Raw genomic sequence first — 17703 nt, 5'->3', positions numbered from 1 at the left:
TTCTACGATAAAAACAGGATGACCCAACACCCTTAGCTTCTCCATCTTCTGGTTTTTCCAGATCCACCTCACCTACCGCACAGAAGTATTTTCTATCATTTAGAGAAGTATGTTAGTAGAGCTAAACAGTTCTTGATGAATGAATATCCACAGCTCTTGGTTGCACTGGGGGCTCCTCCATTTCTGAAACCCCTTGAGTGATACCATCTGTACTCTGCTGTTAGGCAGCTGTCAGTGATGCTCCTTAAGGAATAGCCTAAATGCTGATCAGGAGCATGTAAATGAGGCCAAAGCTGGTGCCTTCTAATGAGTACCCAGGAGCTCAAAGCCAGCCCAGACCCACTAGTCATGGAACTCTGCACCACGTCTGCCCAGGCCCTCACACAAAGACCCAGAAAGTCTCCAAGTGGAGCAGTTGAGGTCCTTCTTTATTTCCATTCCAATCCTAAATTGCCAGGCATGAGAGCCCCTTCATTGGTTCCAGTTGCTCTCAGTTCTATGGTTTGAGACAGGCTTACATATTTCTTTTTCCCTATCCTGCCAGGCTAGGATTTCCTAAACTAGGTCATGAGTTCCTTTCTTTCCTCGGTAGAGATCATAATACATGAAGGTGTTTGCTTCCCTCAGCCTTAAGTCGTTTGCCAGCCAACTTCAAATGTTTAAATTATCAAATGGAGCCAGATCCTGGCTGTTTAGACCTCAAAAAATAGATACACCAATTTGAAACTGTTTTTTGTTGTTTTTATTTTCGTTAAAAAACGGACGCAGTCAGTTGCCATTATTTTCCATTACCAATTGCAAAGCCATTTGGAGAAGAAACACCTGCAAGTTCTAAAGCCCCTAAACACCCTTTGCTCAGATAAAGCCCAATACCAGGTTCAGGAATCATCCAGCTCCCCCTAGAGGACAAAGGGGGAGGAACATACAAACTCGTAGCCAACGCCAACTTCATTTGTGTCTGTACCTTGAGATAGGCAAAAACTTCAGATATCATAAAATTGATCTCACTGGCCTTCAAGGAGTCTAAGAAGCTGCTCATGTAGCTTTCAAGGCCTTCTTCATCCAGGCTACAGTTTGTGGTAATCAACATCTTGGGAATGATCAGTGGTCAAAATCTCTGTTCTAGGCAGCCAGTCCACTGCACAGGTAACTGTCTTATCGAATCTGGGACCCAGTAGAACTAAGGGCCAGTTAGCCCCCGTGCCTGCTGCATATTTGGTTTATACAGATGCTCAAACCTCTTGGAGCAATCAGTAGGGAGCAGGTTGAAGTTTGACCTCCAGTGAACTCCGAAGATCCAGTAGGTGCTCAAGGACAGAAAGTGACTCTGGTGCCTGTTTTTCTGAGTCTGGCAAATAAAGTGCAAAGGTCAGATGAAATGGGGAACCCTGAGATGGGCTCGCCCAGATGTACGTGGGGCCCTGTGCTTGTGACATGGGTTGTGTCTTTCTGGCCTTACAAGAAAGGTAAGTAGGGGCGCCTGGGTGGCTCAGTCGTTAAGTGTCTGCTTTTGGCTCAGGTCATGATCCAGGGTCCTGGGATCGAGCCCCGCATCGGGCTCCCCGCTCTGCGGGAAGCCTGCTTCTCCCTCTCCTACTCCCCCTGCCTGTGTTCCCTCTCTCGCTGTATCTCTCTCTGTCAAATAAATAAAATCTTTAAAAAAAAAAAAAAAAAGAAAGGTAAGTATTTATGAGTTCTCCCCAGGACAGACTGCACTCAGATCCTGGATTGGAGTAGGATGGTGTGCCAGCCTCTGACAGGCATGCATGTCAGCGTGAGCTGTGTGAGGCTGCACTGGGTCTTGCCCCCATCAGACCTGATGACGTTCCTACTGCATCCTCCATTCAGCATTGGCCTCCTTCCCAGACCTTCTTCCTGCCTCTCCCAGGTCCTTGCATGAGGGGCCCAGCAGGCACTCCCCTTTTAGATTGCTCTTGGAATTTTTATTTTTACTTACTCTGGAAATACCACTAGCTGATCCTGCCCTTGCCCACCCTGCTCTGTGCCCTGCCCTCCCCTCCATCTTGCTGTGCCTTGTTTTCAGTACTATTTCCTATGGAACATTCCACCAGATTGTTTCCTGCCTCTCTCCCTCATGCTCATAACTTCCAAATTCTTCCACCTCGATCTGCTTGTGCTCACATGTTAGATTGAATCATTTTCATAGTTCGTGTCTTTAATATTACTCCCTAGGAGGCAAGGACCACTTTGTATAATGACAATGATTATGTTGAAAGCTTTGGTCCAATGTCAACTCCAAAGAAGGGTGAGAGCCAGGGACTTTCCATTGGTTCTTATGCTTGGTCCCTGCCCATTTCTTTAAATATTTCCATATGCTGCACCATGATCTCCTCTGATCTCAGTCCTCTCCATGGCCGAGATGCTTGCAGAGGGTAAGGAGCATTGCCTGGTCCTTACCCTTCAATGGCTACATGGAAGTGTTGGGCTGCTCTGCCTTTTTTCCAAGGTGCTCATTCTCCCTCTTTGGGGAAAGAGATATTCAGCAGTTTGTCTCTGCTTGTTTTTCCTTTTCACTGTTTTTTCCCCTTCATGCTGCCTTTCATTTTCTTGCTTCTTCGCTTCCAACTATAACTCCACTAATCCTTCATTTCTGTCCCTCACATCCATGTGGGTATGAGAGACTTTCTGGTTTGTCATCACTGTAATCCGCAGGATTTTTCATCTTCCTCTCTGAAGCCCCATTTACATAATAAAATCCTTTTCCTCCTCCCAGAGAGCTCGGTTATAGGTCAGTACAGACGACTACTTAGGCAAGGATAGTAACCGTAAGCAGACCTGTGATATAATGCCATTTATTGAAGTCTTTAGGTCCTTTATGGGCTATGAGGTATTAGGAAGAATATCTGTGGACTGGTTATTCTGTCCCATTTGTAACACTTAACAAATAGTGAGGTCTGAACTAGTAAATCAGCCCAACCAGTTCCATTATCTTGGACATTTATGATTTCTCCAACTGTTGTGCACAGCTGTAATTTTCATAGTATGAGTCTGTATGTGAACACCTCCAGGCAGCTGCCCGCCTCTTTATGAGCTGGGACAAAGAGAGCACAGTTAGCTGTGAATTTCATGATGCAGTTGGTCCTATAGCAGGTCAAGGGCAGGTTAGCAGTTCTTGGATCCTGGAACAAGCATCTGGACTGCGGTGGAGAACTAGCAGGGTTAATGAAGCATCCTACAAAACAGGTTAGAGGACCGTGCAGACAACTGCCAGTCTCTGATCTTGTATGTGCCCCTTCAACATTCTAAACAGTACATGCCTCATACAGAAGATACTTAAACAACAGGCCCCTCGTTTATTTTCCTTGTTTCACTTTTTTAAAATATGAAGTAAGAGAAGGACCCAGAAAAAAAAAACAATTAGGAGTAGGGGGCCAAGTATGGTGCAAGATGAGAGGAGGGAGAGAGAAAAGGGCCTTAGCTGGATTTAGGAACACACAGAGTCCTCAACTCCAGGACCCATTGATGATGAAGAAGGCCCCTGAGGCTATGGCTCAACTATGCTAAATCAGTTCAGAAGGCCCCAAGCCACACAGTGGGCTGTCATTCTCAAAAGCGATCCACATGTGCTATTTGAGAGTGTGGTGGTTGTATTCACATGGCTGACCTGCAGCATAGTTAGACCTTAGCCAAGAATCGTAGGCCCGGCTCTCCCCCTCGTTGGTGCTTTTCTCCCTTCTCCCTCCCCTCATCCTGCACCATTACTCCTGCCTTTCTCATTTCCTTTCTTGCATGCCAACTAAAAACAAAAACAAAAAATCACGTGATTTCTTTGTCCTACTTTTATCTCTTCTGGTCTGTCTTGTCTCTCTCTCTCTTGTCTGTATGTCCCCTCCATGTTTCACTCTCTACAGAACCTCCACCAGCTAAAACAGATTCAAACCTTGAAGCAGATGAACGAGCAACTGCAGGCTGAGAACAGGGCCCTGACCCGAGTTGTGGCCAGACTCTCGGAGTCCGTCGAGTCCTCGGAAACCCAGGAACTCTAGTTCTTGCCCCTCTTCTCCACCTCACTTCCCTCCTCCACCACTCCAGGCATGTTCACTCTTCTTGTCGGACCCAGAAGCCCTGTGCTCATGCCCCTCCATCAGAGCCACAGTATGTGGGTGCCTATAAATGTCGGTCATCTGCAAATGGAAAGAGCCAGGACTGAGACCACAGAGTGAGACATAACAGCCTAGGTCAAGGGAGGCAGTGGGGGAGTCCTTGCCTGGGCTGGTGGTCTATTTGGTAAGATCACCACATCACCTTCTCCTCCCCTGGAGGCCAAATATGGATTTGCCCACTTGGCTACACATAGTTGTACATAGACGTACGCATGCACCTGTGGATGTGCAAATTTCTTTGGTGGCGTCATTGCCAAACTGAGATTGAGCTTTCTCAGTCAGCAGCAACCCAAGTACAACCTGGTTGCTGGAGCAGTTGGGGCTGGTCCTGGACTCCAAATTGTTGTTGGGCCTGGGGTAACCAAGGGCAGGGGTTCTCAACCCTGGCTGGGAGCTTTTAATGTATATAATGCTTGGGCCTACCCCATCCCCCAACCCCCCAAATCAGTAGTCTGAGCTGAGACCCAGGCATCAATATTTTTTCAGACTTCCCCTGTCGATTCTTTTGTGAAACCAGGGTTGAAAATGGCCCTTTGCACACCAGACAGAACTAAGTCTTCCACACCTGACAGCATGCTAGATGGGGACGACTAGCGCTGAATGCTAGAGCTCCCCCACCAGCACCAACACTGTCCATCCCACCATTTGAGTAGAATTTGGCTATTCTCTGCCTCCCTTCTGCAATTGTCTTTGCATCCTTCCCCCTCCTTGGGAGGCATCACTCTCATCCCTGTCACAAATCTCTGGGCCCTAGGGATGTGCCCCCTCACCCCCACCCCTAGCCAGTGTGTGGGCTGTGAGGCAGAACAGAGCCTGGATAAATGAGACCCTCACACATTAGGGAAGCCAGACCTTCCCTAACGGGGCTAGCTTTGCAAAGGAGATGACAGTCATTGGAGCAGAGAGCAGGGATTTATTCTCAACTGAGAACTGAAAAATATGGTTGGTAAACTGGAGCCTTTCCCTGGATGTAGGTCTGCAAGACAAGCTCATAGATAAATTGTTTTCCCATCCCACAGTAGTGTGATGGGGTCACCATTGCTGAGCAGGTTCACTCTCTGAAATGAGTTTTTAATTTCCAGCAACAATCTTAATTAGTCCTGACCAATGCCTGTTCTTTTCTCTGCCTCTTTGCTTGTGCCTTCAGGATCAGTAGCTGGCAACTAATGCCCGCTAGATCTGAAGTGCCCAGATCACTGTAAGGGCTGAGCTGATACCCTGCTGTAGATGCTGTCACACAGAGAAGGGAGATTAAAAGGGAAGCGGTACCACAGCCTGGCACCAAGCAGCTTCGTTACCCCACTGCTCGAGTGCCGTGTTAGGTCCAAACCCCATGCTTTACAGTAAGCCTCAGGGTTACTGGAAAATTTGACAGGGGTGAACTAGGGACCCACAAAAGATGTCCCAGTTATTTTTCGTTTCCCTCTTTGTGCAAGATAGTATAGGATATAGAGCAAAACTAGATCTTGTGCTTTCGGTAGTTGGTAACTAAGGTCACGGTTGTCATTTATTAAGGCCTGTGCACAGTACCGTATATGCTTTTTCTCACCTATTGCCCAGAGCAATCATTTAACATATGGGAAAAATTAAGATTAAGTAACCTGTCCAAGGTCATTCAGAGAGTAAGTGGTAGAACCAAAATTCAAACCAAATATGTCAGGTTCCAGAGCCCAAGCACTCAGCCACTGTGATATTAGCTGCCTGCATATTTGGCACAGAGTTTCAGCCATTTGTTAAGCATATGGCCTAAATGGGTGCAAGAAGAACCTATTGAACGACAACAGTGTGCCCCCACCATTGCAGCTGAGGGATGAAGGACGGCATTCTGCTTTCTCCGAACTCTTGATTTCCCAAACAGCCATTTACCTACCAAAAGATTGCCCCTGTAAAGAAACCATTGCATAGCATATGACCTGCTGTAATAGATCAGCAACCTGTGGCCCGTCAGTATGGCCCATGAGCCATACAAATAGTTGGGGGGGAAAAATCAAAAGAAGAATATTTTGTGACACATGAAAATATATGGAATCAAATCTTGATGTCCAAAAATAAAGTTTTATTGGAACTGAGCCATGCTCATTTGTTTACATACTATCATTATGTTCCTAAGTACTTTTATGCCACAAGAACAGAGTCGATTAGTTGGAACAGAGACCACATGGCTTGATATTTATTATCTGGCCCTTTACAGAAAATGCCAACCCCTACCAGAAGGAAAGATGCGATAACTAAGCCAAACTGACAGTGTGGCCAAGAGAGTTTGCCCTGCCTTTTTGTTTTTGTCTTGTTTTTAAATAATCCCCTAGAGAAATCATCTTATCTCAGTGTGTCGTGCAACCCACTTCCAACAGAATATATAAGCAGTGGGACCCCCTCCCCACTTCCCAAGTAGTCAGAAGCAAAGCAGCCTAGGCAAGACTCATCCTGAGCCCCCGTCACCCTGCGGCTGGCCTTATCCTTCCCGGGTCTCCACAGCTTCAAGACCCTCAGATTCTCTCCCTCTTCAACACATTCCTCATCAAAGGCTGGACGAAGTCATGTTTGGGAAAACATGCACTTAAATTTTATTTGTCCAAGATACCTTAACATCACACTGTGGTGAACTGGAAATTTAGAAGTTAAGAAAGCTGACCTCCAGGGGGTTGAAATGATAAAGCTTTGTTAAACCTCATACTTCTGTAGTGCTTCCACATGTGTTCTTATTTAATCATTCTTTAACTTGAAGTGAATATCAGATAACACTGTTCATTTCCTCCTCTCTCTTTTGAGAGTCAAGTTTATGAGACTGTTTCCCCCCTTGATTTCTACATTCCACTTCTTGTACTTTTTGACACTCCCTTAAGATGTCAGTTGTAGTATATTGCGGCTGGGAAATTGCCTTGTCCAATTTTTTTTTTCTTCAAAGAATTGAGTTCTTAATGTGGAAATAAATCATCAAAGCTCAACGAGTTGTTTGTACATTTAAAAATCAGTTCTGATTTGATGAGCTGCTTGCCTAGAAATAAAATCCAATGACATAGATAGTTTCTTCCCTGCCTATGGAATCCTATTACAGAACTACAATGTTCAGAGTCTCACTGATACCCAGGCTGGCTGTGGGACCCAGCATGGGGCAGTGGAGAGCAGATGGGACGGTGAAGCACTGCGGGGCCATCCTGGCTGACTTTCTAAAAATCTTCTTGGACTGAGTTTCTGAGCGCACACTTCTGGTAGTCAAGGCCACGGGGATAGAGGCACGAAAGAGAGCAGCCAGAACAGCTTTGATTAGGTTGGAGGTAGGAGAGGCAGGATTAAAGGACCAAAACTTTATTTTGATACTATCTGGATTAAAATCTTTTTAGTAAAATTTGTAGATTACCTACTCGCCATCCCACATTCATGGGAGAACTCACAGTAGTCGTGAGAATCCTGAGTATTGCAGAGCATATTATATACGTCATCACACTTCCACATCCGGTACCTCCTGGGGCCTCACAGAGTCCCGACTTGATGAGCGACCAGGGCAGAGATGATGATTCTTCTTTAGATACAAAAATGGAAGCCCAGACAAATTGAGTGATTTGCTTAAAGTAATAGAGATCGTTCATGACAATGACAGTGCTGAGATTCTGGACTTCTTTTTTTTTTTTCCAGCCCCACACAACCTCTGTTGTATCAGGCACACATGGGCTCAATATCAGCTTTGCCATTTAATAGCTGGGTACTTTGGACTGGTTATGAAAGTCCTCATTTCCTCATTTGTAAACATAAGGATAACAACTGTTTCACAGACTCATGAGGTGCTAATGAGACCATGGGAGTGAGAACTTCTAATACAGCGCCTTCCACAGTATGGATGTTCAAGACTATTTTCTTTTTGTTCCCTTAGTACAAATCCCTTATGTCTCTGTGATGCATATATGTGTGTATACACATATATATTTGTATAATCTACATCCTCCATAAGAGATTAAGGAAACAAAAATTTTGTTCTTAAGGTGCAGTTAGATCCCACAAGGGGTTAATAGCAGAGCTGGAACCAGAATTAAACAGGCCTCGTGACCTCCGAGCCCAGGCCATCCTTTAATGGCGACCTCACCTGCTGTTAGAGTCCTGTAGGTTTGATGACTAAAAAAATCAAAGAACGTTTGCATTGAAGAGATGAGATTTCTGTAGCCTTCATGGTGAAGATGTACTTTCCCTCTAACCTAAGTCTCCCTAAACTGCCAGCAGGGCCCACACAAACTGTCCCCTCAGCAACGTCCCATCATGGTTTTTTAGATGCACAGCACACCGGTCAGTGTGCCTGTTCGCATATAAAGACTTGGCTATCCGGACTAGGGCTTGGGCTGCCGGTTTTCCCTTGTTTGCATGTTGACCAGCACTATGTGTCGTGTTCCAAGATGGCAGAACTGATAGAATTGAAATCTCTATTCCCCCATTCCCCAAAGCACCTATTTCCTGGATCTGTAACACTATCCCCTAAAACTGCTGCTAAGGCCCCCTAGTATCCCATGATAGCTACCCACAGGGAGCTCGGGGTGAGAATTAAATACATGCCTAGTGCTCACTGTGCGTCACAGCCATGCAGTGACCGAATCCATAAACTCCTTGGGTTTTAGTGGTTGAAAGTGGATATGTGTAGTATGACCAGCAGGAATTTAGGTGGATTTTATCACAGAACGCACTAGGAGGATCTTAAATCATCTTGTGGGTGTGACAGCCGAGTTGTGGCACTTTCCCCTGCATTCCTGTTTTTGATGGGATGTGAAGCAGTGTCTGTCCTTAACTCTTTTAGTTGACCCAGTACTGCTTTCTCAGTTTCTCCTCTGTGACCTCACCAGCTCACTTTGGCACTCTCCTTAATTTCTCCAGACTAGAAGTGAGTTCAAGGGCTGGAACAATTATAAACAGTTACTGACTTAGGAGGATGAAAGGATACATGGTGTGGAACGTGAAATAAGACGTTATTGCTAAATATGCTCGTTCAAAAGATGGAGGTGCTGTGGTCTCCCTAAATATGAACATTACCAACTCAACAAATAGGAAGAGTCAGGGGACTTTCATCCCTGAGAGAAAGGGTAGTGACAGTCCACTGCATAAGCTGCCTCAGAACGCCTTGCTCATGGGCTGGCCTGGCCTGGCCTAGTCAGGGAGGGTAAGGAGGTGATGATGCTAAGCTCTAACACACCTTTCCCTCTGTCACCCTACAGGTGTTAACAGAACTGAAATCCGACAACCAGAGGCTGAAAGATGAAAACGGTGCCCTCATCAGAGTCATCAGCAAACTATCCAAATAGACTAGGCTCCCGATTTAGGAGGGAAAGGGCAGGATTTGCTGCCCCCACCCCTCTTCTGCAGCCATTGCCTTCCAACCAAAAGAAGTGACTGTTTTGGTGGAAGGATAACGTCTTTCTGACCCTCCTCCGGTCACCTCCTCTGCACTGTACATTTCCTCTGCACTCTCAGTGCCCTGTTCCTCCCATGCCCCCCACCCCCTGAGTTTTATGACAGTTTTAATTGAAGCATGATTGTGATCATTTGAGCCATCTGGAGAAGGCCTTGGGGAGTACACCAGGCTCAGCTGTGGACCCCAGCTTCCTGCTGCTCAGCTACTTGTCCACATTGGATTTGGTCCAAACATGTAAGGCCTCTAGCCAGACCAGTACCCCACAGCCTTTTCCACTGACCCAGTGTCCTCTGATATAGGTGAATCTTACGGTGGCCATTCCAGGATCCTGTCTGGGATGCCAAGAGAAACAGGATGTTGGCATAATCATCGGACAGCCTCTAGAGCTGTGTTTCCATTAGATTCCAAGGTGACAATGACTCTGCATTGAAGGTCTCTGCTAGTCTGCACCTCTCAGGAACTGACTTTTCTCTGACTCCTTGCTGGTGTTACTGTTACTTTTTCTATCAACAACCCAGTAACATCCCTGATTAGTCTTAATTCCTATTCTTCCTTCATGCCTGGCCCCCTTCCCCGGGGCTCAGATGACCCTGGCTTCCTTTATTCCTTTCCTTTCTATCCTTCTATTTTCCTTTCTGTCTCCCCTTCACCACCTTACCACATGGTGTAAAAGCTAGAACAGAGCATCTGACCTCACTTGTCTTTGGCCATTATGGAAAATCATTTCTCCTGGGGCGCTCTGGAGACCAGAAGAATTGCCTTGGCGGCACCACGGGTCCTCTTGCTGAAAAGCCAGACCCTGGCATAAGTGCCAGCCCCCTGTTCTCACCTCCCACTTGTTTTCCCTACACAGTGATTTTCTTTATTAGAAAATCTGGGCTCTGAACACCCCATTCTGCCTCACCTCCTTTTGACCTTGTTTTCCTCTCTTCACTCTGGCACCTGCTCCTAATGAGAAAGGAAGTCCTTGTAAGGAGGCATGAGAGCTGGGGAGGGTGGATGGGTGGGAGGCGGACCAGGGAGTGGAAGCAGGTCGGAAAGACATATATGGTGTAAGTAGAGTATCTGGGGACACTCGCAACCTTGTGACAAAGAAGATAGAAGATAGATCGTGCTGTGGTAATGGTGGTGAATGTGATTATTTCTGGTGGCTAGATTTAGGGGAGAGACATCTGTTTTCTTAGAAGCCAACAGGAGAAATGACTTCTTGTTAGAGGTTTGAAGTGATGAGATCCTCCCAACCCATTGATGAGAGTCACGGAATCTTAGAGTGGCAAAGCCCAGAGGTCATTTGGTTGAGCTTTCTGTTGTCACATCACAGGGACCCCCACCTGCACCCTACTGCCCCAGCTCTGACCCACAGTCAGGTAGCCGTGCATTTATTCCTCGAAAGGTGGGCGACTCTAATAAGCAGAAAGCTTTTACTAAGGTGAGTCAGGGTCTGCCCCTGGGTGCTCCACACGGTCCAGAGTGCCCTTTGATGTGACAGCCCCTTGTGTAGTTGGTCACCTCCCCTTAACCTTACTTCCAACTGGCGTTTTCCCGGTCCTTTAAGGCATTCCTCACATAGCATACTTCTCCTGCATGTCACATCTCGTCTGTCCTCGTCTGGACAAAAACAACCTTTTAAAATATCATGCCCAAACCTGGACAGATACTCCGTTAGCACAAAATGAAACAGTTAGTCCTTGATGATGACCCCAGAGTAATACCTAACGTATTTGGTCTTTATAGGCATTTTCTCCCTTGGTGGGTTTATTTTGAGTGTGCAGGTCGTTTAAGTCCTCCTCATTTGGCCATGGTATTCAGTGCTTAGAGTGGTCCATTCTCTTAACATATATACTACCTCTGTCCATTTTTTAATCTCTTTCCCGAAAATGACAATGTAGTTCTCCATGGCCCTCTGAAACATTACATGCTCTTTAAACCAGAGTTTATCATTCAAGAGCCTAATTCCAGAATAGGAAATATGTCTCCCCTAGCAAGACCCCATTTTTAGAATATCCAAAATTCTCTCTTCCGTTTCCAACCATTTTCCAAGAGAAGCTACTACTGATTAGGATTTTGTATGAGCATGGGAGCACTGTCAGCTCAGTTCTCAGGGAAGGCTAAATTAGAGTAAAATGTTTCCTCACTTCCACTGTAAACATCTTCTTCATTCTAGGGAGAGGGAAAATCAAAACAAGGTGTTGACTAATTGATTCTCCTGGCACATCCTGGATATTGGGCAAGGCATGGGGGTGGTTGCTGCCTCTTTCTCAGGAAAAGAAAACTGAATTATTAGGAAAACATTTGACCCTCTCCCATTAGATAGACCGGGTAAAGGGGTTACAGAGAGTTCCCTCATCTGTTTGTGCCTTTCAAAAGCGTGGGACAGCATCTATAAACTCTTAGGTTGGTGTCATGGCCTGCTGCGTCACACAGCCTTTTCACATTAAAGATGCCTTTTCTTGCCAGAAAGTTTTCCTTGTGATGAAAAATTCACAAGCTTTTCAATCTCAGGAATATTGGATTCTATGGCCAAGAAATCATGAAAGTGTAAACCATGCGAGGTAATTTCAGGCACCCTCTCTTATGCAATTAATTTTACCAGACAGATAGACCCTGAATTCTGGTCCCTTCCCGGAGAATAAAATACCCTTTCTTCACAGTTGCTTTGACTCGAAGCCCCAGGAGCGATGGTTAGAGACCTAATGACCAGCCGCACGCTCTGGGTGCCAACAGCCAGCAGGCCTCCCTCCTCTTGTGCTGTTGGTCTCTTCAGTGGCCACAGACCTCCTGTCCTCCACCTGCTGGTTCGGACTCCCAAGAGCACCCCAGATAGCTCAAGCTGCACGAGTACTGCTGGTCCGGCCAACAATTTGGGGCTCAGCTGTGCTGTGTCATTTTAGGGTCTTTACATGAAATATCAGAATGGGGATGAGAAGGTTCTCGGTACAACTTTATATCCTCTGTTCTCATTTATTTGATATTTTTCAAAGCAAGCCACACCTTTGAGAGTAATGATTCAGCCATTCCAGAGATTCTCTGGCTGAGGTTTCACTGCTTTGCCTATTTGTCTTTCAAGGGCTGCATGCTCTTTTCCAGATAGCTCTTGGGCATGATGACCCCTAGTCCCAGTCCCAGTCTCTAGTGCAACAGAGTTATGCAAACCTTGGGGTGTTGCCTCTAAAGAATCTAAAGAATAGACATGCCCTGGGTTTGTTCTGTGCGCTGAATTCTCTGTTGGGCAGTCTCACTTGATATGTCCTGGAACTTCCCTGGCTTTTTCTGTCCAACTGCAGGATGTGTTCGCTTCTCTTCTGCGCCTTCCTATCTCCCACCCCATGTTTGAGACCAGGATGTATTTATTGCTCTCTGAGGCCATGTGCTTCTCCTGCCCAAAACAAAACGTCCTTATTCGACAGTTCTGCCCAGAAACGAGAAGGCTGAAACCCCGTGTATTAGCCTGTGAATCCCACAAAAACGTGTGTGAACTACTGTTTTGATATCAAGGGCTTTTAAGTGAGCCAGGGGTGAGAGAAGAAGAAACTCTCAAAGCCACGCATTTGGTTTGGTCTCTGGATTTCTGGCCCCAGTGCAGCCTCCCCTAGCCAGACAGATAGACTGCCTCCCCTTGGACGAAGGCCGGCGTTTCCGTCCTGACCATGTTGGCAGTCCTGCAGCAGGAGAAGCATGGAGATGAGAGATGAGCTATTGACAAGATTGCCAGTTATTCAGCTTCCAGGTTGCTCTGCCCCACAAAAGGGAAAGCCTAAAGGACTCAGCAACTGAGCCACTAGGCAGGGGGAATTCCTGGTACCAACCCGCTGGGGGAGCCGCTGGTTCCCCTGGAGCGTAACACTGAGGTGACCCTACCTGGGCGCTGGCTGGGGTCCTTCCCTCCTGGCCATTCCCAGGGGCCACTGTTCGTGCTAGCGCTGCGCCTAACTCTAGACACAGAGTTAGCAGCCCCAAATCTAGGCCCAATTATAACTGCAGATCTTGGTCCCCACACTAATTTTTAAGGCAGGTTTCAACCCATCAAAGGATGTGAGTCCTCTCACCCAATAAGCAAGGCAGCCTTGAGGGCAGAAAAAGGCAAGAGGAAGGGATAAGCCCCTAGGAGTCAGAATAGCTGGGTTCTAGGGCCAGCTCTTATTAGCCACGTGACCTTGGGAAAGTCACCTTCCCTGTCTGCAGAATGCAGTTGGACTGGATTGTCCTTAAGATCCCTTCCAGGCTTACAATTTCTATTCCTAGGAAGATCAGAACATTTTTTTTTTAAGTGTAACTTTTTTTTTTTAAGATTTTATTTATTTATTAGAGAGAGAGAGCGAGAGCAGGAACACAAGCAGGGGGGAGTGGGAGAGGGAGAAGCAGGCTTCCCGGCGAGCAGGGAGCCCGATGTGGGGCTCGATCCCAGGACCCTGGGATCATGACCTGAGCCGAAGGCAGACGCTTAACGACTGAGCCACCCAGGCGCCCCAGAATATTTCTTAAAATTGGAATTTTTGCTCTTGTTTTCTTCTGAATTCAAACTGTTTAACATTAGCACGTCAAGGTTGACTTCTCATCCTTGTTAGAAAGTGAATTTAATATTGAGGGTAATTGAATGGTGTTGCAATTGCTTTCCCTCCTAATGGCTTGGTAAGAATATTAAAACCTGCAGAGGTGGAAATTGGAGCTCATGGGGAAATGGATAGAAAGCAATTTGTTGCGGGCAGCCTTTGGACAAGTTGTTTTAATAGGAAATAGAGCTGCTGCTTCATAGATTTCCTCAGCCCTCTCGAATGTGGTCTCCGTGGCCCTTAACGTCCAAAGGGCAGACATTGCCTTTCTGCTTAGCACCAGCTTACAGCAGCAAGAGAATTTTCCTCAATGAAAACCTCAACCTTCTAGTTCTGTGAAGCCCCTCTGGATTCTGGGCTATCAGAAGTAGGAGGTTCTAGTGCTGTTGAGGATGACCCTTCCTTTAAGCAGGTCTGCAGAGGAGACTACCAGTGCAGGAAGAGGTCATAGACCCTAAGTCCACACAGCCGTATTGCATAGAACAGCACTCAGCTCTGAAAAGCCTCCTGCAGGACTGGGTGTGAGTGGAGTGAAAGGACAGAGACCCTGAAAGTGAAGGTGGCCCGTGAGCTGCGGTGGGAAGGTGGGAAGGTGGGAAGGAGGCAGAACGAAGAGCAGGGCAGAGGCTGCCAGCACCAGAGGAGGGGGTCACTGAGAGGTCGAGCTGCGTGCAGGGAAATGAGTGCTAGTCACTGGTACCCTGGTCCCTTGGCCTCCAGCAGAGCGGAGATTTTAATCAGCTTCCCTAATGGGTATCGACATTGCTTGGGAGCAGTAGATCCTATCAAGGACAGCTATTGATCGCTTGTGTTCTGATTAGATTGGAAAACAGATCGACTTCACTGCGGCGCAGGCACTGTTACTGCCAGAGCTACGAGGGAGGAGGTAGTCTTTGGGGGCTGAGAAAAACCAAGTCAAGAATCTCGACCAGCCTGCCAGCAGCTGCAGGATAAAAGAGATGCATTCACTTCTCCTTTGGGATTTGTGGTTGAGGGTCCAAATTGAACCTAGCTGTGGCTTGCAGCCCAGTGTCCCCTCCTTGGGAAGAACGTGGGAAGTGGGTATGTTCAAAGACAGACACCACTGGTGAGTGATGGATTGATGAATGATCTGATCTTACCTAAAGAGGTGTGACGATTGGGAGATGACTCTTGCTTCTAACCTGCCTGCATACACGTGCACATTTGCTAGGCTGGCGTATTCTTGAACCAATTTTATCCAAGTGTATTATTCTGTTAATTCATATCTTTTGCTTTTCCCCTATCCTTCCAGTCCCCCAAAGGCCTTCTCTCTGAGCCATTTTCCAGTCCCATCTGCTTATCATTTTGGACTGTGAATCTGCCAGAGTGATCCTTTCTGTTATTTCTCCTTCAAATTTCCCCCTCATGCTTCCAATAAACTTCTTGGGTGTCCCCTTAAAATGACATGAGGATGCTTTTATGTCCTTCCAAACAAACAAACATACCATTCACCCTTCCTCTCCCATCTCCCTCCATTCTTTGTTCTCTGCTTTTCTCACTTGGAGGTAATGATACATAGGAGGTTTTCCGCACATCAGCCATGATTCCTGTTCCAGTTCCATCCACCAACAATGACTGCCACCACCCCTCTTCTAGTTTCAAAGGCCCCTGGCCGTGCTAATAGCCTCTCAGAGATGAGGTTTGAATGGTAGGCATGTCTGACTTGTCCGTAGCCTGGCCAGGGAGACCATGGGTAGCCATGTCTAGCTTACTCAGTCTTTGTCCTGAGAGGTTTGACTATTTCCAGCTAGAGACAGAGTGTCTTGCCAGGAAAAACTTAGCCCATTGCTGCCTTGCTGGAGGAGATTCAGGAAAGGCACACTGACTGCAGGGAGCCTCTTAGAGCCTCTGATGTTCCCAAAAAACCAGAATATCAGAATTGAGGATGAGTGCAGATCCTGCGCTCACTAGACTCTCACCTTAACTTATCTGACCTTGTCTTTCCTCCCTCCCACCGCACTGAAGCCTGGGACAGATTCCAGCTGTCCTCTGGTGAAGAAGGCCAGATAACGAGAGGTTGGAGGAAGGAGGACATAGAGGCTCAAGCAGAGAACACCAGGAGACGGGCTGCAGGGGTGGGAGAGGGTTCTGAGAGGATGCAGCAATCCAAAATAACTCCACTTCTGGCTAGAGTCCCTTGAGCCTTTGAAAGATTGGGCCTGCCACCTAGCTGGCACCCAGGTAGGGCCACCATCTCTCTGAGGAGGGAAGGAACATATTTCACCCTTGCACCCCCTGCTCTTGGAGAATATACGGCCTGTTCTCACTGCACTCATTCAGACTCCGGCTTTGGCTTCGTGGTCTCCCTCCCTCCATTCTTCCCCTGCCTTGACCATGATCAGTTAGGGGTGAGAAGAGCTTAGAAGAGCCACACTGGGGTCTTCATGCCTCTCCCATTTTAGGGGTTGAATTTTGTCTTTTCTCCACTCAGTTCACTCTTCAGTCCCGACCTTACTTCCACCACAGTGAAAGCACCAGATGTAACTTTTTCAGCTGACTTGTATGGGTTAACTTCAGTCCGTTGTAAATACACCTGGGGTGGGATAGGGACATTTAGGGAGGGGGAGCCAGATTCGCTTTGTGAATTGAATGTATTTTTATGCAATTTTGAGTGGCCTTTCAACCCTGAGATGAATGATTTTGTTTTACTGATTGTTACTATATAGTATTATTAAGTATTCTGTGTTTGAAAGTTTGGGAATAATAATATTCACATCTATATGATGCCTGTAAACACAACCATATTTATAAATGAGTAAATAAAACCGTGTTTTAACTTTGTGACTGTGTCTCCACAGTTCAGGAAATGGGGTTTATAGGATTTCCCATCTGGGGGAGCCCATCCCAGTGTTACGGGGAGGGGGGCTCACCCTCCTGCCTCTGTCCCAGGAACAACCACGAGTGAATCACTGTCACTGAGAGCAGGATCTCAGGAGTCAGACCAAGGACAAGCCTAGATTGGAGGTTCAAAAGAACCATAGGAGGAAATCAAGATTCCTGGTGTTGAGTGCCTAGGAATATGGTGATTTCTTTGAAGAGAGCAAGGCTCGTGACAGAGGTGTGGAGCCGGTCTGGATGGACACGTGCATGTGCTCACGCCCACGGGCAGGAGAGGACCGGAGAGGTGGCAGCCCGGGCTCCTGCAGGTGGCCCAGCATCCCCCCCTTAGCCCTCTGCTATGTATGTGATGGTCTTCACGAGGCCACTGTGTGGGTCACGAGAGCTGAAACTGCTCAGTAGCTTCCAGCCACAAAGGCAGCTAACGTGGGGGTTATCGGAGGCTCAATCTGAACTCCCAGCAAAGGAGCCGTGCACGGTGGAGGCTGCTCAGGCCTGCTGGCAGGGATGGCAGGTGGGTGGCCAGGTCTGACCTCGCTCAGCCAAGGTTCGGGTCTGGTTTCTCCATCCAGCAAGCCCGCCTCTGGCTTCACTCAGCCCTGGGTTCTCTGCCAAGCGGAAATCCCTGGTCACTGACTTGGCGCAAGCGCAGGGAGGAAAGATGCTTTTCCCTTGCGGTCACCCAGCTGCTTGTAGCCCAAGCAGCAACAGAACAAACACACATGATGTCATGGTTGAAGAGTTCAGACCTGTCCTGGGGCCCGAAACAGAGGCAAAGCAG

The 17703-nt window shown here is 47.2% G+C and overlaps 1 protein-coding gene across 5 annotated transcripts in view; it reads left to right on the top strand.

Annotated features, from left to right (window-relative positions):
* Window positions 1–16865, top strand: part of PPP1R12B (protein phosphatase 1 regulatory subunit 12B) — a 209834-nt gene extending 192969 nt beyond the window's left edge. For 2 of the 5 annotated variants that reach the window (XM_045877023.3, XM_054507945.2), the window contains exons 24-25: window positions 3873–4053; window positions 9317–16865. In XM_045877023.3, the coding sequence (XP_045732979.1) occupies window positions 3873–4007 (135 nt within the window). In that variant the 3' untranslated portion in view covers window positions 4008–4053; window positions 9317–16865. The remainder of the gene's footprint in view (window positions 1–3872; window positions 4054–9316) is intronic. The other 3 variants (XM_054507946.2, XM_045877032.3, XR_010412229.1) reach the window with 2 other exon arrangements.
* The last annotated feature ends 838 nt before the right edge of the window (window positions 16866–17703 follow it).

Source organism: Mirounga angustirostris, unplaced genomic scaffold (assembly GCF_029215605.1).
Source record: "Mirounga angustirostris isolate CCGP_5_RB_7025 unplaced genomic scaffold, mMirAng1.0.hap1 SCAF_6, whole genome shotgun sequence".
NCBI classification, from domain to species: domain Eukaryota; kingdom Metazoa; phylum Chordata; class Mammalia; order Carnivora; family Phocidae; genus Mirounga; species Mirounga angustirostris.
Note: the sequence above shows the minus strand (reverse complement) of the source record. Positions and strands in the feature narration are given on the sequence as shown.